Here is a 23,926-nt window from a genome sequence, read left to right as displayed (position 1 = left end):
TTTTATTACATCTTCAGATTCACGCAAACTAGGCTTATTCCATCTTTTTACTTTTCTTTGTCAGTGTCAGTGGCAGTGTCATCGAAAATAATAACGTTTTTAACGGACCGCCTGATTTTCAACAATAATCATAGTTATTGGCTGATAATCCTTCTTGAAAATTTTACCACCGCCAAGTCTCACAATTATAATTCGGCTAAAATGATGGTTCCGTAAAATATTTTCAAAATGAGTGCTTATCAAATGTGTGCGTTTAAAGTGCACATGGAACAGACCGAATTAATCAAACGTTGTGTAATGAAATGAAAGTGAAACTCTTTGACAAAACGTAGAGAACGGCATAATTTTCAATGTTGCCAACACATTAACATTAATGGCCGTACCAATATGGCAACAGTAATTTTCAACCATGATGGTTATAGACGCCACCACAGTTTTATTTAAATATAAAAGCGATTGTACTTAATTGATTTACTTAAAAAAATGATTTTATTGTGTAATAAACCGTGTGTCGTTAGAATTTATTAAAATTGACTGTGTAAATTATGCAATATGTAAATAAATGAACGATTTTTGCATGCATTTTGTCATTGTTCCCCAAATAAACATTAACAGGTGTGCCAAATCAGAGAAATAAAATTTGTATTGTTGCAAAACGCAAAAATAAATATATAAAATTTCAATGTGACAGATTTTAAGGTTTAAAAGTCTGCCACAACATCACGAGTGAAAATAAATAAATAAATACGGGAGAAAAGTAAATAAATAAAAAAATTCTTTAAATGAATCGTTTCACATATAAAGGGAAAAAATGCAGAAATTGAATAACACTCAAAATGTGGAATATTAATACGTTTAATGGAACTCGCTATGAATGCGGGTCGTACATTCAAAGAAGGTGAATCGGTTCGTCCTGAAATACTGGGCGCCGAAAATAATTCTAGTTCACTAATGCGAAGACAGTCATTGGAAAAGCCACCAGGTAAATTTTTTTATCAATTCCATTTTTTTTAGCAGAACTTATTGCAACACCAGTTTTCACCTTTCATTTTGACGGCTTTTATAGCAGCAAGAAAAAAAAACTACTCTCTGTGTTGTATAGCTACTTTCCGTGTTGCACAAGAAAAATTTATTATTCTTTTCGAAATAAGTGATGTTTGTTCGTTTATCCGCCTAAAGTTTTGCATAATCCAATCATGATCGTCACATCCAGTTTGATCGCAAACTGATCGTTTGATTTGGTTTTGTTATGGTCGGCTGAATGGTGTTTTGATAATCAAGACGTCTTTTTCGCTATACAAAAATAGAAAGTGCCGCCACCTATTCATATTCCCAATTGATTTGCCAATAAAAATAGTCGAGTCGAACGCAATTGTGATATCACACTGCAACGTTTCCAAAATCCTGTTTTCCCATTGCCGCTTATATCACTCCCAAACAAACACTCTTCGACCAGAATCAAAACAATCGGCCGGTCTGTCACTTTAGCATGAAAAACGTTCTAGTGTCGTAAATGAAACAATCAATTGTCCGAGCCCTACAACAGAAATATTTTGTAACACAAATCGATTGTTGTCGAAATGATTTCTTGAAAAATTAAAGAACGGTCGTTCAATTCGAACTAATCGGCAACAATAAAATCTGTTCTAATTTAAGTATATTAGGGATCTCTGCTGTTCAGAACTCAAAATTCAAAATCGCATAATTCCGATTGATTGTTTAATCGGTTTTCATATTTTATTTTTGTTACATTTAATTCATTTCGTGCAAAAAATTATCGTCTCGTTTATATCATTTCGAAAAGAGAAAGTTTTCTGTGTGATGGCAAAAGTGATGCTGTGTGTAAATTTGTATGCATATTTTTGTTGACTCTTTTTTTTTCGATTCCCCATTTCTCGTATACGGTCTGAATGGAAAAACTCTGAAAACTAAAACAAACGATTATCATTTTCGATGAACTACAAATTTTACCATCAGTATCAATCGTTGTGATTTTATTCCAACCGTTTTGGTGAACCGAGACAACACAAACATTCGTTTATCGGATATTTAGTTTGCTATTTAATGGTTTAAGCAGGGGTGTAACTTAGAACATTTTTGATTTTTGTACCAGCCCTGTTGAATGTCGTTCAAAAACATCGACTCGTTTTTTAATTTTCTGAATGTTATAGTTTTCGGCAGCAACGGATTTTAGGTTATAGGTAACTTTTAATTGTCTTCGGCAATTGCCTATCATCGATGGTATTTTACCACAATTTTTATGGTAAAGTGGTACACCCGTCGTGGTTAAGATATTTAGTTTGCTATTTAATGGTTTAAGCGCACTTTACCATAAAAATTGTCGTAAAATACCATTAATTTTAGGCAATTGCCGACCGAAGACAATTGAAAGTTACTATAACAGAAAATCGTTGTTGCCGAAAACTGAAACATTCAGAAAATTAAAAAACGAGTCAATCATTTTGAATGACATTCAACAGGGCTGGTACAAAAATCAAAAATGTTCTAAGGCAGCGACAATAAAAATTGTTCTAAGTTACACCCCTGTTTCAAGCATGTGGTTAAATTATATATTCTCCTGTCTATTGATAGAAATTGTGACCTTGCGTGTATGTCTTCTCTTTCGCTCGGCGTTAAACGTTAAATTCGTTTGTGTTTTTGTGTGTAAAATCGTTTAGTGTATTTTTATAATTAGCAAATAGCTTTTGGACTTGAATATGTTTCGCAAAATATCGATATAGAATTGGGACATACAGCTGGCTTGAATTGAACTAGTGGATCCCTATTATCGTGACAACGAGAAGATGTCTCAATCGACAGTCGCAATTTGCAAATAAATGAAACTTTTGTAGCACTTTTATCTGGGTGCCTATGGCTAGGTTGTATGCACAATTCTGCATGTACGTTTACGTTGCGTTTAAACGAGTTCAGATAAATATTCAGTCTCTGACAAGTCAAGTCAATTACGGAAAGCCATGCAAGTTCTTTAAAATCAATTGAATCTCTGCCTTGAGGATTGTGTGATTAATTTTGGGATCCTAAACGTATCCTCCTGACAGATTTTGGAACTTTCCTCTTAGAGCCAATTACAGATCCTGTTTCACTTTCCAAAACCCGAGCTTAAACCATAGAATTGAATGATATCGTATCGACCATATTTCGTTCACATAATTGATTTTTCGTTCTTCATTTCCATATCGAATACATAAAATCGACTGAATGTTGACTCGATTCATTCACACACCAAACAAAAAATTCAATTCACCTATCTATATATCATCATACGGTCGAGTAATTCCACATAGATCCACTGATCCAATCTTTTTCCTTAATAAGGTCCGTAATTATACAGATTTAGATAGAACACGAAAAACTGTTCCAAACTCTTCTGAATGGATACTTTCTCGACCATATTTCCGAAAACGATTTTCACAACCAATTTCTGTCGACGAAAACTGACTAGGCAATACCCCACTTGATACGTATTGGACAACACACTATGGGGGTGAACGCTGATGAAAATTATGTTTTCTTCCCGGGAAGTACGGAAGCGTAAGTCTTGCCGTTTTGTTTATAAATATTTTCAGTTTCTGAGTTTTGCATCAGATTTATACATAACAGTTAGAACTTACCGGGAGGGATGATCTCATGATCCCGTACTATTTCCACCAGCGCACTTCAATGATAATATAAAAGTTCTACGACCGTCACTCGATCCCGTACGTGTCAAAAAATATGTCAAAGACAGTTCACATGTTCACGTTTTTCGCGCTGCAGTATTTCACATTCCTGTTTGTTATTTATATTGGAAATGGTATATGACTTCAGCGATGCAAAAGTCGAATATACTTACATTAAAACGTTATGGTGTTAGAGCACATAACGCAACGGTTTCATTAGCCAGTAGAAAAGGTTTTAATGCATTTTTTTCTGTGTCTTATGATTTTCATGACTGTCCGATCAACATTGAAATTTAAATAATAAATCAAACATTAAGTGGTATGAATATGAATACTGATGTTGCGGATTCCTTATAGCTTCATATAAATTGGAGAGCAGTAAATTTTACCTGTAAACGTAACAATAATTCTCGTTCGTCTGTTTCGGGTCAAAGGTGAACATTTTGAGTGATTCACCATTTCTAAATTAACATAGACCAACGGAAATCAAACTTAAGTCAATAATGTCAATTAGGAATTGTATCGTATCTACAGTTATCATAAATGAGTTTATGGTCTGTGAAATAGGTCTGTTCCATCGTGCTGTAAAAAAGATTTCTGACTACCCGAAAACGAACGAGAACAGAACCATAACTTCAATGCTTTTACGAACATTTCGTCAACAATCATTTTTTCCATTGATGACGATTTGACAGCTGAAACAACCTTGGAACAGACCTATTGTCTCATTCAACCCGAAATTTCAGCATCATTTTAGTCGCAGTAGTCGGTGTAGCAGGTTAGTCCAACCTTATGTGTTCAGTAGCAACTCGGGGCAGAAGTAGATTAAACGTGCGAACGAAGGGGTTAAATATTCAAACAGTTAGCGAGGCGCTCTAGTGAGAACAGTTTTAAGAATGAGCACACAGGCTAGGTAGTACTGGAAAAACAGGTCACTACAAAGTATTACGTTAATATCTCGAGAAGAAGATTCATAACGATGGAGACCTGAGACCACAGGCAAACCGCACGCAAACTTTAAACGGTTACATTCTTTCACTAGACGAAATTTGCAGCCTACCCATCGCCTGAGAACAGTAGTTAAAATGTGGCAACAGCAGGGACCTTAGGTAGAAGGGATTGACAAAGGATAAAATATAAATTTTAATATTTCAACAACAAGGATTGAGCGATGGCTCTTCTTTCTAATTTGTTCAATGGTTCAGGTTCCATTTGTCAAATCTTCAGAGCTCCTCTTAGAACAAGTTCCACGACGTTTACGACACTACTACTTGAAGGATGTGAGTCGTCAGTGTAGTAGGAACATCCTCAGAGTTGCGAGTTCTCTGCAAATTTGAGGAACCTCCCGACTGAACAAATGAAAAGTACCAGCGTGTTACGAATCCCCAATCTACAAGTGTGAGTATATCCAACACTAATCCTCACTAAAGTTTCCAATCATCGAGTTGTTTACAAATGCTTATAAATATGTCATCCACATTAAACGGGAAAGTAAACTCGTGACGAAGTTTACGGTATCACTACTCCCTTTCCATACCACCACAATGGTTTATTTTACCATTATTTCCTGTCGGTGATGCCATAAATCTGGTTAGCTGTTGTTTCAAGAATCTTGTTGTATTAGCCTGCTAATATTCGATACAGCAAAAGAACATCAACACTATGTTGCTTCATTGGAATCGTGGACTAGTATACGCTCTCGTATCGTTTATCTATTACTCGTTCTTCCGTTGCATTCAACAAAAATTTTATTTGAAGTTCGAAAATTTGAATTCAAATTTATCAAAACGAAGATAATTTATTAAACTGTTGTTCATCATAATATATAATACAAACGACCTGGTTTGCAATTCCGCTGCTCTATTAGCTTACATAATACCATATGGGTTGGAACTGGCATCTCGAATCTGATTATATATTGCGATATGTCCATGAGGATATTTTGCATCTTAAAATGAATAGAAATTCATGTTGTGTGGATACTGGATACACTAATTCATTTCACGTCAAGTTTTACTGCTCTACTGACAGGACTGAAGTGTCCACGATTATAATGCAAACATTTATTAGATAATAAGATAAATCGCCGAGATTGTATTATACTTGTTGCGTTGTATTAGTACTGTGACTCGAGCTATAGCCATACGTATATGTAACATAATGTTGCCTTTCTTACCCTAAATAGGGCATGATAAATGGGTAATCGTAATCGCTACGCTGAACTGAAATGTAATCCGTCTATCGACGACTTGGTATGAGAAGTAATCGGTGCAAGTTTTTGTCTCGTAGTTTTTTTTAAACAAACATTTGGATTGCCGGCTAATTGGCTTCCCACACTTACTTAATTTCTGTCTTGTCATGACCTCATAAAAATTCTCATTTTCTCCTAATTTTATTTCTGGTTTTAATGAGAAGTACTTAATTAAGTAATGTTTTACTGTTACGACATAAACAGGTATAAATCTCTGTCGAATTTGGTTCAAAATGTTAGATTATACGTCCTTGTTTCCACCTATTTGTTTTGCGAAGTGGAAGGAGTAGCCGAAATAGTTGCTACTAGTCAAATTAAAATGTTCAAAAAATTACGTTAGTTATTTGACATGCTTCAGATACGTAATGCCATCATTACGGTTGTGTGAAAATGTGTCGCATGTTCTTGGGCTACAAATATCCCACTAGTGAAAACGACAAAGACCATGACCGAGACATTCTTTAAATCGTTATATCTACTGTACGTTTAAAATATTCATAATCTTCAAGCATCACTCTAGTTTGTAAACGCAATCGGTTTAAACACGAAAATTCCCGTGCGCAAATATTTGGTTATATGCCTTATGCCGTTAGCACTCAAACACGTTCGCTTCGCTGGTATCAGCCAACCCACATCTAGTGCGCAAAACGACCCCATTTACTAACTAGTTAACAAAATAGCTAGAGGGATTCTTTTGAATTTCGACTGACCGAAATCGGCGCTATTTTTTCGGGGATTTTTTTTTATATATATGACTCACTATGACCTGTCTGTGACCTGACTAATGCAATTATTTGATTAAATTATTATTTATTTTGAATGTGGAGGACCTCAGCTTTACAGCGATACCAATATGTAGTAGTTTGTCGGGGTGGAACACACAGTTAGGTAGTCACGTACTACATGTTGGTATCGCTGTAAAGCTGAGGTCCTCCACATAAACACATAATAAATAATAATTTAATCAAATAATTGCACTATTCAGGTCACCGCTGTTATTAAAGTTCACCGAAGTTCCATAGATTCTGAGAAATTTTCCGGAGGTCATATTTTCGTCCCTTAATCATCAAATTTTCTGAAGTTAATATTTGCCCCGGAAGTACTCGATGTCAGCTTTCCAGCGAGCCCATACAGGCACGTGTCCTTGGCAACTTATGGAAATGAGATCCGAACTACCAGGTATGGAAGATGAAAAATATCTGAGACTGGTTTTGGGGCCTAAGCACCAAGGCCTAACTAGGCATACATAAAAATGTCCCGGAAAAAATAGTGTCGATTTCGGTCAGTCAAAAGAATCCCTCCTATTATTCCATTGACAGTCAATGCTCTTCCATCAGAAAATACGGTTTGAAAGTCTATGAGACTCAGATCAGGTCAGGTCGGAACATGAATTTCAGGTCGACCTAAGAATATTTCAGTCTGAACTGAACATGTTTTTCTGACCTGAATTCATTTGAAATCTGAAAATAAGTAAAAGTTTTTGGTAAATCAGAATCAGGTCTGATTTCAGATGGAACTAGGATTTTTTCAGGTATACCTGAAATCTGACCTGGTTTACTTGAACTTTCAGTAATTTTCTGATTTCAGGTTGTGAAGTTAAAATTTTGAGCTCAAGTTCAATTTAGGTTTCAATTCATTATTTTGTAAAATGTATGAAGTGTTGGCAAAAACGGAAAATACTGAAATGTATTTACCTCTTGATGGCACGATAATTAAAATAAATAAATGAAGTGAATAAACCGAATTGAAATTGAAAATTCTGAACCGATTTCTAAAATGTTTGCTCTCATTCGACAAGGAATAAAATTCTTGAAGTCAAGTGCGCAATATCAATCTAATGATCTGGGAGGTATTCTTAAAACAATTTTGGTCTGGGGTTTTGATGGCACGATTACGAAATTTTGGGTTTAATCGATGAAGAATGCAATTTTTGGGGTCGTAGATGGAAAATAGCAGACTAGTAACATCTTAGTTATTCTTTAAAGATGTTTTGTCTCTTTCCTTGATGGGATGATAAACTGGGTATTTCTGAGTAGTTTCTTTCATTAAAGAATCAAATTCATGTGTTCTGGTTAACAGATGAACAAAACCGATCTAATGTTCTGTGAGTTATTACCGAAAGCGAGGGGGAAACCACTCTTTTTTATTGATGAGACTAACATGATTAACATGATGATGAATTGGTGATTTACCAGCATTTGACCGGGGGAATCGTAGCAAAACCACAAATAAACGTGAAATATAGCGGTTAATCAATGTTAATCACCGATTAACCGTTTGGATTCACAAACCTTATGTTTCTGATTAACTGATTAACCGTGTTAATCACAAAATAGTGGTTTTCCCCTCGACCGAAAGATATTTGCCTGAATTTTTGATGGCCCACAACCATATAGTTGTGAGCCCATTTTCGACGAAGTTTCTTATAATCAACGAAGGATGCAATTCATTATATATCGAGTTCACACATTTACCGTGTCGGATATCTGACAAATAACATCTGAGACATAATAGAGCCTTAATTTAGATAATGGAGTTTTGAAGTTAAATAAAAGAATGTTTCAATATTTTCTGATAACTTTGCCAGTCAAAGAACCTGAGTCACCCCTAAGGTAGGACATACTTACCACGTTTTACAAATGTAAAAACGTGTAGAAAACAACATGGTCTACTTTTTTGTACGTTTGCATAAAAATGAGCCATCATAGTTTTCATGGTAACGAAAAGACATGAAGAATGCATCTGCCAAAAATATAATGATATCCATCCTCTTTAAGAACCACCAAAGTTCTTACCATAGAAAACCCACATGTGAATGGGCGACCTTTCTCTGGAGTAACACTTATTTTACCCATTACGACAAGCGAATGGATTTTCAAAATTCTGAAACCGACGACTTTGGTTATACTTATGATTTACCATTGCTTTAATAGTTGTTAATTTAGATCACGACTTTTCAGCCGGTATTTCCGAGTATACTTCGGTCCATCACTATTTAAGCGCAATATGTTTTCGGGTCTGTTGATTGAGATAAAAAAAAACGACGCGAGTAAATGGGTCCTGTTCTAAACTTCACAAATTGCTGTCTTGGTGACACATAAATACACTTGTCAATCAACCGGTGAAATCGATGCTAAGTCATTGTTGTATAACACTCTTTATGGAGATATGAAGTTTGAAACTTCATCGTGGATTGGTTTGAAAAAGTAGCATACATCGGTGTTGGTTTATATTACAGCAGAAAGGAACGATTTTATTAGCTTTATACTCTTCGAAGTTCAGTTATATCGTAAAAAAAAAACAACTCATTACTCGATGTACGTAGAAGCTTAGATATAGTTTCAACAACTTATAGTCTTTATGCATATGCACACTAACTGTAGGAAATATGGCTCGGATCGGATTCGGGTTCAATTGTTTCAATTCAGGTTGACCCGAGCCTGAACTTTTGGTATTGAACCTGAAAGTGAAAGTTGAGATTAGTGTCAGATTCGGATCGAACCAATTCAGGTTCGGGTTGAACCCAAAATTGAAAGTTTCAGGCTCAGGTCAAGTTCGGGTCGAGCCGAATATCTTCGGTTAGGTTTGGGTTCCCCAAATGATTTTAACAGTTAAGCATCCTATCTTAGAAATATTTGTACCCCCTTCAGGACAATTAACTATTCAGCATCATTGAATCTGTTGCTTCTTCTGTCACTTTCATCGCCAACTCTGAATCTTTTACTTCATTCGTTGGAACAAGCATTTCACTATACGTAAAAGAACTTGTTGATAACAGATGACCATCCTTTTCTGAAAGGTACCTTTTATTGTTAGCGGTTAAAACCGTAATGGTCGTATCTCTTTTTTAGTTTCAGCACTCCCAAGTCACCACACAGTTTACTAATAACCGGTAACACTCATTTTTCAACGCTTTGTCGCTCCACTTTCTTGTCAACCGATTCCACGCTGTTTAACAAAAACGTAAGAAAAACGGCGGTAAAAAAAAACATTCGATAAACAAATGTTTCACTCGAAGCATTCAACATTACTCACAAATATACTCGATGAACTGCCAGCCAACACAAATAACCGACCATAAATAATACTACTTGCGACAAAAAAGAAGCAGAAGAGTTTGTTCGGTCAAGTGCAATTGAACTTTATAAAAAGCACGTGACTTACAAATCTAATTCTCGAAACGATTGTGCGTGAACAATGCTTAAACTTTGCAGAAAATAAATTCAATAAAAGTTACACCAGAGATAGACACGTTGGTGGTGTTTGTAGTCGAACTGTAGTCAAGGTAAAATTATTCAAATTAGATGTACCTAAAACATCCGTACGATGTGCTTTACTCATTATTATTTTTTGTATTTTTTTTTTTGTTATTTGTAAAGTAGACGATATTGTCATTAAAATAAACATTTTGTCAAAGAATTTAAATAATAAAAAATTATTATTACCTGTACCAACGACACTCAGAGAGTGTGTGCGAGAGACGGAATAATTATTAAGTTATTTATGCAACCGAATGATAAATGCCTTTTTTTAGACACTAGTGTCCAATAAAAACATTTATCACCCGTTTGCATAAATAATTATATTAAATATATATTCAGGATGTGCAGGCCGCCCTTCATTATCTCTGAACTGAATAAACTTTATTCTACTAACCAATTAAACTAACTGTATCATTTTCTTTGTGTACAGACATTATATTTTGCCTATATATCACTATATATACGTAATACAACACCATTCTATACATGATTTTCTACAAACAACCCGACAGCACACTTTACGTACATTATTTATGTACTTGAAAAAGTGTTTTAAAACATTATTTTTATCATCGCCAAGTTGTTCCAACTGTTGTTGGTTCGTGTCATATCACCTCAATCTCTGTGTCTTTAATAAAACAAACCATAACTCGATTCCTGCATACAACAAAAAAAAAGTTCATTCACAGATTCACTATACCAAAGCAAATTGTTCTAGAGTTCCTCAAATTGTATTATCCAACGATTTGAATGCAATTTTTATGTGATGGAAATCGGTTTTGAGGTCGAATCTATCAGAAATCATCGTCGTCTTGTTCACTTTGAGTGACTTCAGAATGGGGATTGATACAAAATAGAGAATGTCCTAGGTTCGCTATGCACTGAAAATAGTTTACAGTGACACCCCTATTCATTCATTACAGCTGCAAGTTTTTGAATCGATAAATAAAGTAGCTCCCCGAAATAAAAAAAAAAAACTGAAGAAGAGATTAATGTGGACTATTGTATTGACGAAAAGGGTGCGTTTAAAGAACGTCGTCTATCGTGTGGTTATATAAGAAAAATACACAAGTTTTTTTTCTCTTTTCGCGTAACAAATCGATAATTTTTCATATTAAACTGCAAGCAATATTCTAATGTCTCTTCGTATATTTCATCCGTTTTGTTTTATTACATATATGAATGTATTTATTGAGAATTTCGTCTCATGACGAATAATTCATTAATTGCTCTTCCAATTCTACCCCTTTCTCAAAAATCGTTCGCTGACATTCCGTCTAACAAACAAAAAAGAACGGATCTACCCGATTCGCAAATATGAATGTATAACATCGACTACACATCTATAAACACGCACACAAACCGACACACACGATATGAGAGTAAAAACACAGAAAATTCAATAAAATTGGTATGAGACAAACTTCACAGGTATTATACGATGGTTTTGTGTTATGATGTTTTGAACGCAAATCGAGGTTTCTCCATTTCATGTACGCTCTCCATTCAACTATGTTTTCTTTCTTCTGATTTTACTCTTAGAATTCGTTTAGGATATCTCTCACATTATCATGGCTTTTCCATTGATTCTCTCCTATTAAAAAAATGAGATTACATTGAAATCTCCGCCGACACTTGTATACTCCATTGAAATTTGATAGTACCGATTGCATGCAGAAAAAAGATGATTTACGAAATTTGTTTTAAAAGAAATGGTCAAAACGTTTATTTAACCGAATACCGGTTTTGTTAGTTGGTATGGATCACCAATTGAATTAGAATTGCATTTTTTTCTCCATAAAATTCAGTCCATTATTCCTGACCACAATTATCTGATCATAAGTATAAAATAATTGATTCGTTTTGATAAAAGTCATGTCTTGAAAATGGTACATGGAACGACGGGTTCTTTGCATGAAACTATATTATAAGCATCCATGAATGAGACGAAAAACCGATGGTTACACGAATTTAAACGGAATAATTGAAATTTCATGTTGTTGATAGGATGCAGTTCTTCTGTACGTTTTGTAATAGTATTTTTTGTCGGAACAATTGAGCTACCTGGACCCATTGTATACTCAGTTTCTCAGTATTTCAGTTGCATGAAAGCGGAACTACTGTTTCAATTTAATGATGAGATCTGAAGGAGGAGCATTAGCGTTATATGCTTTATTACGATATACTATAAATTGTACATTTTGAACAATTATTGGAATTTATCACGACATTGTCTCGTCGGTGATTTATGGGTCATGAATATATAAAATCTAACTAGACCATCGAATCGATTAGAATTATGGTTTGGTCAACAGGTTAAATTACAGGTGCGTTCCGGTCACCCGTAATTAAATAGATCATTTTTGTACCAATTAACTTTCCTTTGTTCCGACTACACTCATTCAGCTCATTCAAATTGATTGCAAAAATTTTATGATGTGCGAATGGGAAAACATTCATAACCGCCGGGATATATCCGAAATGACGGAATCAATAACTTCGGTTTATAATTGATTTTTACGATGTAAACATGCAACGAACATCATACAGTCCCATTATTGCGTTCGTCTACCATATCACTAGTCCAATTTACCATATCATCATCATTCTTCTTCCATCATTCAGTATTTATTAACAAAAAAATCACAACATAGAAAGGTCACTCAGGTAGTGAAAGAGATGTGAAGTACAACATACATCTATAATATATCAAATCTAGTAAAAATAAAGAGTCATTCATATCTCTGCCAGTCGTTTTGCGCTCTTAACTACATTTCAATTCGAATTGTACAATACATTTGTGCACCCATACACTGGCGCACGACTACAAAATGAGAGCATTTCAGCCTCATAGGCTATACAATACATTGATAGGTTTTCGTTCGTTTTACACACGAATTGTATTGAAATAGACAATACACATTCACAATGTTATGCGGAGAACAAAAAGAGCCACCGAAAAACATTTACACGAAGAGTCTAGGTGTAACATATAATATAAGACGGTATAACAAGAAAGAGCCACAAATGTCGATTTCTTGAATAAAAAGTTACATTTTATTGTTTGTCTAATAAATGAAATTGTGATTGGAAATTGAATTAATTTATCGCCGATGTAATAATCGTGTTTATATACAATGAACGATATTATTATGGACAAAATGTGGAAGGCATTTTTTGTCTGCAAAAGTGTGAACCCATGAACTCATATAGTGCTTACGAATAAAAAAAATGTTTTTTTCCTCGACAGAGTTGCTCCGTGTGTTGTGTATGATTATTTTGCTTGTTTTTAGCCATTGGTAAAATTTTATAGGAAAGGAATATAGATGAACAGGAGGTGGAGAGCGCATAACAAGAATATTGTACATGAGTACATCATTCCTAGGTTTATTGTACGTGCATAAATCTATAATAAAATTCTCAATAATTTTTTTTTATTAAATGTTTGATGTGTAAAAAACTAAACCGGCCCCGTCGTCATTAAAATTACGTATAACAAAATCTAAAAAGGTGAAATTAAGTGTTATGGATGTTACCATTGCATTTTAATGTAATATTTCCATGTTGTTTTCCCCAAAGTGTTTGTTTTATTTTTATTCTGTCAGATTTTGGTTAGGATTTAACCATTCAACGGTGTGTCGGTGAAATATTATTATTATTGGTATATATTATACAATTGTCAATCCGTTGAATCTCCTATCAATTTCCACAAATTATTGATTTATTATGAATGCATACACAATCGTAACACATTTTATAAATTATGTAAACTTCCATTTAAAAAAAAAGAGAAGAAGAAGAAATTATCAAGCGTGGAACTATCGCCATATAAATATATAAATATGTCATGAAAATGGTTCCTTTCTTGTCAATTTACATTTGGTTTTTTTGGTGTGTGTGGTTTTGATGTTGTTTTTATTTCGCATATGAAATAAGTAATGCGATAACATCTTAAAACTTAAATTTTATCATTTCAATTAAATTGTATTCACTCGGATCATTTCGTAATATTGTCAAACGCAAATTCACAGATCGGCGAGGGTGGAATGTTGCTTCATACAAATCCTAGACAATTCGCTAATTTCTATCCAAATTTTTTTCCTCTTCACAAACTTTTCGGATTTTTTTCCTTCTCTAGTTCCCTCAAATGATCATTAAGTGGATTTTGTTCGTTAATTGCGTATAATCATCATTGTTTACTTGTTATACTAATTGTGATTTTGATAAAGTCAATGGTGGCCCAACTGAGTTGTCTCTCCAGCCTAAACTTTATTAATTTTGCAAACAACTTCGATATTCCCTTGAACCCAAAATCGAAGCAATTTTAACGACTTTTTTTTTCTTTCTTCCAATTAGGAATACTTTCACCTCCAGGATCATTTCTTACGCCAAGCCCATCACCGTCAATACCTGCTAGCCCAAGACTTCAACCATCGCCTTCATTGTCACCTTTTCCGCAGGATGTAATATTAGTAACAAACAATACCATTACTAATACAACTCAAGAGCAGGTAAATATTTCGCTAAAAATTAAAATTTATAATTTTCGGATTAAATTCCTCCATTTCCGAGCTAACAACGAGTCATTTGTCCAAATAATAGGATCGCAAGGCGGCGACGCCTGGCAGACGAACATCAATACATCAGCTAAGTAATAGTCCAAATGCTGGCACAGTGGTATTTCGACCAAGTCCAACACAATCACCTGCTGCAGCAGCAACTGTCGGAGCAACTGGTAATGAATTCAATACGACGTTAGTCGGCTCGAACAACATCTCGTTGCACAAGGTACGTTTTCCCCTTTACCGTAAGCAAATTGAAGCTTTCGCTAACTGTAGCATCATTGGCATTCCAGAAGGCTGGTAAACGTGTTATTCAGACTCATGCTGGTCATGGACATGGACCAACAACGACGGCTTGCAGCCCAAAAACGGCGTCGAAAAAGATTTTATCATCAATGGGTGGCAGTCCGATAGCAAGCCCCAGTCCCATTGCTAGTCCGAATAGCACAACGACGTTACGACCACCGACTCCACAGCCAGTTTTACAACAATATCCGATGATGAGCACGAACAATCAACTACTGCAATTCATTCAAGGACAGCAAATATTGAGTCAACAGCGACCGCACATAATTAGCACAACACAAACGGTGCAACAATCGATAAATCAATACGTGCCAACATCGACAACAACCAAGCACAATAAATTACCACAACAAATTTTGCCAAAACCTGCGTCGAATACAATTGCCGGCGGTTCACTGCAATCGTCGGCTGGAAAAACTGTGATTACGCAAACGAAATCAGCTGCAATATCAATGCAAAGTCAACAACAACATCAACAAATACAGCAAGTTCAATCACAGCATCAACAATCCATAATGACAGCGACACCGCAACAGACGCAGGGGACACCTATAATCTTGCCAACGAATAATATGAATCAGCCTCTGTTGCTAAATCAAATGCCTATGATTGTTCAGCAGAATACGCCGCAAGGAGTCCAGTTGATACTACGACCATCTGCACCACAATTAACACCACAAGGATTGGTCATCCACAATCGACCGCAGCTTCAACAACAGCAACCGCAGCAACTTTTACGAATTCTCAACACTAACGGTCCTATGCAATTAGCAGCAACTACGCCAACGTTTATTGTATCTTCGCAAGCGAATTTAATTCAACAGAATCTGCAACAAAGCATCAAAACACATACGGCCAATCCATTACAACAAATACAAAATTTGTCGGCTCAACAGCCGCACTTGGCTGCAGCAATAAACAGCCAATTGCTTGGTAGAAGCATGGCGCAAATTCAAAATTTACAACTGAACGGAAATTTAACACACATTCAAATGCCGAATGGACTGAACGGTCAATTTATATCACAATTACCAACGCAGTTCCAACAGAGTTTGGCCAACTTCAATCCGAACATAAACTTCAATCAATTGAGTAGTGCGAATTTTCAGCAATTAGCTGCTGCAGCAGCAAATGCCACACAAACGTTTCAGTCTCCACCGCCAACGCAAACAGGTGACGTTGTAGTTACCGGTCAAAATATTCAATTCACAACGCAACAACAACCACAAACCAATTCAATGAGTGTATCGTTAGCGCAAGCAATACCATCGTCGCCGATAATGACACAGCAGCCACAGCTATTACCATCCGTCACGCCAGAGCCGATACGGAATCCAACACCAATATCTCTGCCACCAAATACCGTTGTAATCCAAGACCAAAAACCCATTCAGCACATCGAACCGGAAATAATTCAGAAACCACCGAAAAAACCTAAAAAACCGAAAACTAAGAAGATCGTTTCACCGCCAGCTATTCAACATTCCTCGTCAGCGTACAGCACCAATTCCAGTACCAGCACAACAACGACAACAACAACTAACGCAACCACAAGCACGGGTAAACTGGATTTGGCTAATGTCATGAAATTATGCGGAATTATGGAAGATGATGATTTCATGGACACCGAAGAACCGCTGCCTCAGCCATCACAGCAAGCGCCGGTGGTCGATCTACCGGTTGAAACTTCATCAAATTCCATAGCTCCAACAATGTCTAGTGGTGATATTATGGTGACCATTCCTTATTCTCAAAATTCCGATGTTCCTTTTACGTTTACTATACCGACGAGTGTGTGCAGTTCGGGTGATTCGAACACTAAGACTACGGCAAGTAAATCGGCTACCATAATGTGTGTACCAACATCTAACTCTAACGACACCAACAAGACTGCCAACGACCAACAGTTCATGATTAAAATTGATAATGTGGATGTCACGTCTGGCTATCCGCTTACAATATCTATTCCTCGCAGCATTAGCGACAGCAGTGGTGACACAAAAGTGAGCACTTCCAGCAATATCGTTGCAACAAATGCATCGAATATGGTTAACATGTGCGTGCCAACATTCGTCAATAATGCTCTGAATAGTGCGGTGACCCCGACGTTACAGAGTCAAATCAATGAAATTCAAAATCAATTGATGGGTGTTGTCAATCAAGCTGGAACAATTATAACGGCATGTACGAGTACCGGATCTGGTGTATCAATGCCGATTTCAACTCCAACGATAACAACAACACTACCGCAGACCGTGTCCCAGCAAACACCTATTGTAGCAACGGTAACAACGACGAAAGCCAAAAAGAAGCAAGTGAAAAAGAATGGAAAACGGATCGACACAATTCCTACCGCATCGGGAAACGTTCCCAGCCAGATTGGTAACATTCAAATATCCCAGATCGATGCCAGCAAATCGTCCATAACGACCAACAAAACAACGATTGAGAATCAAATTCAAATCACGCCAATCATTGACACAAAGCCCATCATCAGTCATCCCCTACCTTCGAATGCCATTGTTAATACAACTATTCAGCAAGCACCGACACAACAGCAACAACAAACCATTCAGCCGAATCCGTTAGCCATAAACTTGCAGCAAAATGTTCAGATTGTGACTGCAGCCTCATCCCAACAAACAATTTTACAAAATCCTGGCCAACAGCAATCGGACATGATTAACACACAGCAACTTCAGCAACCGTCAATTCAAACTGCCAACACGGTGCAAAATCTACAGCAAGGAACTATTGTCAATACAAACGCACAACAACAACAACAACAACAACAGCAGCAGCAACAACAACAGCAGCAACAGCAGCAGCAGCAACAACAACAACAACAGCAACAGCAGCAGCAGCAACAGCAGCAGCAGCAGCAACAACATCACATTCAAGTATCTCAGCAGAATTTACAAATGCAAATGTTACAGCAACCACAGCCACAACCAACCATTCCTCAACTAACCGGTAGCTTAAGTTTATCACTGGTCGAAGATGGGCGGTTAATCTTAAGACATAATCCAAATCTGCAACAAGACACACAATCTCAAGTAATTTTGCAAGCAATACTGAGCGGAGCTTTGTGCAATGTAACTTTGATCAACGAACCACTAATTGAAAAGGCACCAAAATTGAATAATACAACCAGTACGAGTTCAGTGTCCAGAGCTATAGCGTCAACAGTCACCACAACGACGAACAAAAATGTTGTGGTAAGTTAAGCAAATTTTCTAAGCAATTTCTTGACCCAGGGCTTTAAACTGCAGATTGTGACTACAGTCGGGATTTTTTTTAAATTTCAATTTTAAATTATTTCCAGGTCACCGGACAGCCGCAATTCGTACAGCACAACATATTCACAAACGCGGTCCAAACTCAATCGGAAAGCCAAGTATTCTCACCTCCGCCACCGCAGCAACAAATTGCATTTCAACATCACCAATTGCAACAGATGACAACCATGGTTCAACAGAATCAGATGTCGCAACAACCCCAACAATTGATTCAGCTACCACAGCCACAGCACCATACGCAGCAGCAAGCCCAACAACATCAATTGACACAAATCAAAAAGGAACCAGCTCCAACAGTGGTTGTGAATCCAAATGCAGCTAAACTCATCGAACTGCCGAAAATCGATGCGAATCAGCAGCTTTTTTCGCTGAACACATTAACTAATCAAATAACGCAATTGAATCCCAGTTTAACGACGGCTAATCTCGGACCAATGGAACGTTTACTGATTGTACCGGCCGGTATTAACACTCAACAGTTAGCGCAATGTTTGATACAAGGCCAAATTCATTTCAACAATATTGGGCAAGCAACTGAATCATTGAGGGTAGGTTTCATTTCTGTTTACAATTTTGTCGAATGTCACAAACGTTGAGCGGCAAAATCGAACTCTCTAAATGTTTGTCTCTTTTCACACAGCCGCAACAACAAGTCAAACCTCAGCCAAATGTCCAGCAAACTGTATGTGATAAAAATAAAACTACCGTCGTAGAAACGAAACAAAAGAAAGTGAAAACGAAAAAGACTAAACCGGAAATAGTGAAACCTGTTCGGCCTGTACAAATGCCTAAAAGTATTCCCCATGCTCAAGAAACCAAACCGCAACTGATTCATCCGGACGAAAAGCATCTCATCGCCACGTCGCGGCCACCATCAACGTCGTCCGTGTGCAGTAACACATCGATATCATCGAATCAAAGCTCGACGCAAAACCATTTCAGCCAACCAATTGCTCATAACGGACCATCTAATTCAAATGTACAAATTGTGCGACCATCCGTTGCACCAAATAACGTTCACGTCCGGAACATCAACACGTCACAGTGCAATACGACGCCCAGCAATGTAAATGCCAATTCTATTATATCGACCAATAATACCATTCGCCTGCCATCGACAACGGCTCAACGGTCACCGCATTTACCGCATCAGAATCAGCAACACCATTCAACAGGTGCTATATCGCAGGCTAATAATACTACTGGACCTCATATGCAACAGCAGCAGCAGCAGCAACAACAACAACAACAACAGTTACAACAGCAAAATCAATCAACTATCATCAACACTAATCAACAAGCCTTTCAGGCAAGTATTCTTTAATGACTCAGTAAGATCACTAAGAATTCTTGCAATTTTCGCCACTTTACTTTAAAATTCTCAAGAGTCACCACAGTGAGTTAGTTATTTTAATTGCAACTTTTTGTTTTCTTGTACAGAAATCAGCAGTGTTGCCTAGCCAACTCGTTAGTCCATCTCTATCGACACAACAACAACAACAACAACAACAACAGCAGCAGCAACAGCAAATCAAAGTACCAGCACCTCAATTAACACCGAATTCAGTTCCACCATTGGTGAATGTTAATTCAACGCAACAAATGCCACGAGTTCAAACCATTCAGTTAACTCCACAGAAGCAGCAATTGTTGAAAAATGTTCAACTACAAATTCAGACGTTATCGTCAAAATTACAAAACAAAAGCTTGTTATCAACACTGTCATTTCCATCCGATTTCGATGCAAACAATCCTCTGTACAACAAACCACTGCCGCAATTCAACATGAATAACTTGATGAGCGATGCTGACATTCATCAAGCGTTGCAGCGTTTATTTATCGAACAGCAAAAGATTCTAGCCACCGGAAAAATAATACCAACTCTACCCACCGGTCACGGTTTCACGACAACAGCTGCACGGGCAATGTCCCCGATCACGTTAAATAATCCAATTTGTATTGCACCGTCGGGAACATTGATATCCCCCATTCCGACTACATCTCCGAAAATCAAGCAAGAGCCGATAGCATCAGTGAACACACCGAGTCCAATCATTCAGCCAGTTCTGAGCAGTTGTTCGTTACAAGGTCATCAACAGCAGTCGATGCAAATAAGCAATAATCAATCAGCCGTGTCCACTGTCGATGTAAAGCCAACACTTCCCATTCAGCTTCGACCCGATACTTCTGTGCCACACACCACCTCGTTCGCCGTATCAAAAACATTGTCAGATCCAATCAAGTTGTTAGAGCCACCGACGCCACCGTCTGTTAAGCCGACCAGTCCGAAGATGAAAGTGCCACGGCATTGTTTGTGAGTTTGTGTTTCACAATTTTTTTTTCTTCTTTCCACTATCCTACCCTGTGTTGCAAGTGAATTTAATTGAATAAATTGTTCGTTCAGGTTCGAACAGCAACTGGCTGTTGATCAGGAGAGCTGCAAAAATCCCGATTATCAAAATCCGTTTCAGAGCAAGGACGATGCCGTTAAGAGATTGATCAGGTTTGTTAGAAATTAAAAACAAATATTTTGCTGCGATCGAATCTCTCATTGCATCAATTTTTGTCTCGTCCAGATATCACTGTTTGTATGCTCAAGACGAAGATGTTCAGTCAGATGAGGAAGAGTATTTCCAGAGAACAGCTGACTGTTTTCAACTGCAATTCAAGGATATGATCAACAAATATCAGTCTCTCTTAATGAAAGACTCAGTGGTAAGTGTTTGACTTGTTCACACATTTATAATAAGAGCACTGAGCCGATCAAAAATTTGTCATTTCCCTCTGTTTCATTTGCAGATGCATGTGAAAACGTCGGAACTGATGATGATCGATCGGATGTTCAATGGCGACATTCAGGAGGAAATTCTGAATATGCAAATCGACATAAGTAATTCGATGACTAATGCCAATTCATACTGCAAGCCACTGCCGACGCATAACATTCCACGTCGGGAACATGAGCAGGTAAATTTTGTGCCGATAAAGGATGAAGTGAAGCCACAACACTTCACAAAGGACTTACATCATCATCACCATCAACAACAACAGCAGCAACCGCCACACCAACGATTAATCCAACAACATCAATCGAATCAACAACTGCAACAGAATCAACAAACAGGCAAATCCGAACCAAATTTGACAAGTGAAATAAAACCACTGCCCGGCGTAGATATTGTAATACCAAAAAGTGTTGAGTCCATTCCCGCTCAGAGGACTACCAATAAAAATGTGAACATTGTGCCACCGATAAAAACTGAACAAAAAAGTGATAAGTTCTGCGTTCAAGAGTCTTATAACAATGTGATATCGCCCAAAATGAATACGAATGTGAAAAAGGAAGTTGATCATTTCGATATTGAATCGGAGATAACTCCTAACATCATATTGAGGAAGTGTGAACCAACCTACCGTGTCAGTCCGGTCAATTCGGACTTTAATATCGATTACGTTTGCAATTCGAGTGGCAGCAGCCAGTCGATAAATAATCCGGTCAAGAAACGGGAAGAGGATGTTCCAAAGGAACCGTACGACGAATGGTCATGCATACAAAAGGAACTGAGCTTAATGGCTGAGAAACGTGCCGAACAGAATCGTATGAATGAGATTTACAGTCAACCGACTTTGAAGGTTAACGTAGACAATCATTTGAACGACCTGTTTATCGGTCGCGCCGATAGCCTGAAATTGAATGCAGTCGCCCAGAATTCGCCATTATCGGAACTATTTAGCACAACCGATCCGGTCAATCATCATTCGAATATGAACCACAACAAATCGGTGGAACATCGTTTGGATGCTATGTTTGGCGACGATTCCGATCTGGAGAAATCGAATGATTTGGTTGAGACGCGTCTGGATGCATTATTCCACGGTTCGCCCATTTCGTCAGAACATCATAACCATCAGCAGCAGCAGCATAGTCAACAACATAGTCTGTTGTCCAGTTCTGACTACGTAATGCATCACAACCAACAACACATCCAGCATAACATTCATTCGAATTCGATTCATGCAAACCCTAAACGGCAATGGAATAACAATGGCGAAATGCTATCACCGTCATCTCCGCCACTATTCTCGTCGAAACGATCGTGTATGGTTTCAACATTTGTTGAGGAGCATGGCAATCGTTGGATGATGGACTGTCAACAGCAACCGTTCGATTTCATACCAAATAATGCCAATCACGACATCAACAAACGTTTATGGAACGGTGACAGCATCGATCATATGCCCAATAAGAAAATATGCTTCAATAACGTGAACAAAGGGCACGACATCGACCGAGAACTGTTGAGCCTTTCGTCATCGCCTCAACCATTAGACAATACGGCCTTAATGAATTTACATCAATTGCACAATGAAAATGCATTCGATTCATTGACATCATCGGCTATGGGTGGAGGCAGCAGTAGTACAGCCAATACCAGCAACAATAGTATCACATCGAACTTTGACGATGACATAAATCGTCATGTCCAGAATGCCATCGATAGCATACTGAATCTGCAAAACAGCGAAACCGATTCGCTTCACTTTTCGCTGGATCAAACGATGAATTCATTTCTAGCCGACAGTCCACTGAGTGCGTCGGGCATGACAACGACCACACAGCATCGTGCCCAATCGTCCGTACGGCAACGGCGAAACAATCGCATGGATGACATCAGCGATTGTTTAATTAGTGGCGTCGGTTCGGGCGACATGATGATGGACTCGCCGCCATTGCCATCGTCGTCCGGTACTAATGATTTTAATATGACTAGTGGAATTGATGAAGCTATCAAATCGATTATAACGTCTTGACAACTTTCAATTGAATTTAGTACGACTGCGTTGTGAATTTTCGGTTTTAGAAGCAAAAGAAAATTTATTTTTTGAATGATCCACGGAGGGGGTGGAGGCGAGTTTCTTTGTTTGTTTTCTTTTCTTTTTTTTTATTTTAAAATGGAAAAATTTAAACGGAAAAAATTTGTTTTTAAATTTTTTTATTTTACACTTTTTTACTTTGATTACATACAGTTTACGTATTACGAAGCAAGAAAATAAAGTCTCAAATTTGGTGTGTAGATGTGTATGTACATAAATATATACAAAAAACAAAAAGACAACGGTAAGTTAAAACAAAGCAAAAATGTAAAAAATTTAAAAGTAAAAAATAAAAACTAAAAAAAAATTATAAAAATCAAATCAAACGAAATACTGTACATACTATAGGAAAAAACGTCTTAAAATAATGTAAATTATAAACAAAAACAAACAAAAAAAACTTGATAAAAAATATTTAAATTAAAAAAAAACTTAGTAACCGAAAACGATTGAGAAAATTGAAAAGATTTTTACCAATTTTTTTTTCTCTCGCAAACTCATTTATAATAATTCAATTTTCATTAATTAATTTAACGATTTAGGTATTTTTTTTGTTTTAGATAGTAATTTTTTCTTTCCATTGGTGTTAGAATGTTTTAGGAAAAGACGGGTGGGAAAACAAGAAAAGAGGCGGATTAAATGCGACAGTGTGCTGTTCTCACTTTTTTATTCTCATTTGACATTCGTTCG

At 37.0% G+C, this 23,926-nt stretch overlaps 1 protein-coding gene across 3 annotated transcripts; it reads left to right on the top strand.

Annotated features, from left to right (window-relative positions):
- Window positions 1-379: 379 nt before the first annotated feature.
- Window positions 380-23,542, top strand: LOC119067874. 3 transcript variants are annotated; one of them, XM_037171141.1, is made up of 10 exons: window positions 380-982; window positions 14,550-14,704; window positions 14,796-14,981; window positions 15,052-18,279; window positions 18,387-18,908; window positions 19,001-19,669; window positions 19,801-20,675; window positions 20,766-20,864; window positions 20,938-21,076; window positions 21,161-23,542. In XM_037171141.1, exons 1-10 carry the CDS (start codon window positions 859-861, stop codon window positions 23,171-23,173), a joined length of 8,010 nt encoding a protein of 2,669 aa, XP_037027036.1. In that variant the 5' UTR covers window positions 380-858; the 3' UTR covers window positions 23,174-23,542. The 3 variants fall into 3 exon arrangements, with proteins under 3 accessions (XP_037027036.1, XP_037027035.1, XP_037027037.1); XM_037171140.1 differs by having other exon boundaries at window positions 15,049-18,279; XM_037171142.1 differs by lacking the exon at window positions 380-982 and adding an exon at window positions 13,174-13,585 and having other exon boundaries at window positions 15,049-18,279.
- The last annotated feature ends 384 nt before the right edge of the window (window positions 23,543-23,926 follow it).

Source organism: Bradysia coprophila (genome assembly GCF_014529535.1).
Source record: "Bradysia coprophila strain Holo2 chromosome X unlocalized genomic scaffold, BU_Bcop_v1 contig_130, whole genome shotgun sequence".
Taxonomy (NCBI): Eukaryota; Metazoa; Arthropoda; class Insecta; order Diptera; family Sciaridae; genus Bradysia; species Bradysia coprophila.
This window is presented reverse-complemented; position numbering and strand designations above follow the sequence as displayed.

What these genes read in the sequence shown, in the direction of transcription:
- LOC119067874 (XM_037171140.1), top strand. Translation starts at nt 859, where the DNA reads ATGGAACTCGCTATGAATGCGGGTCGTACATTCAAAGAAGGTGAATCG. An exon ending in ACAACATCTCGTTGCACAAG is followed by an intron (nt 14,982 to 15,048) that starts GTACGTTTTCCC and finishes TTGGCATTCCAG; the next exon opens with AAGGCTGGTAAACGTGTTAT. An exon ending in CGACGAACAAAAATGTTGTG is followed by an intron (nt 18,280 to 18,386) that starts GTAAGTTAAGCA and finishes AATTATTTCCAG; the next exon opens with GTCACCGGACAGCCGCAATT.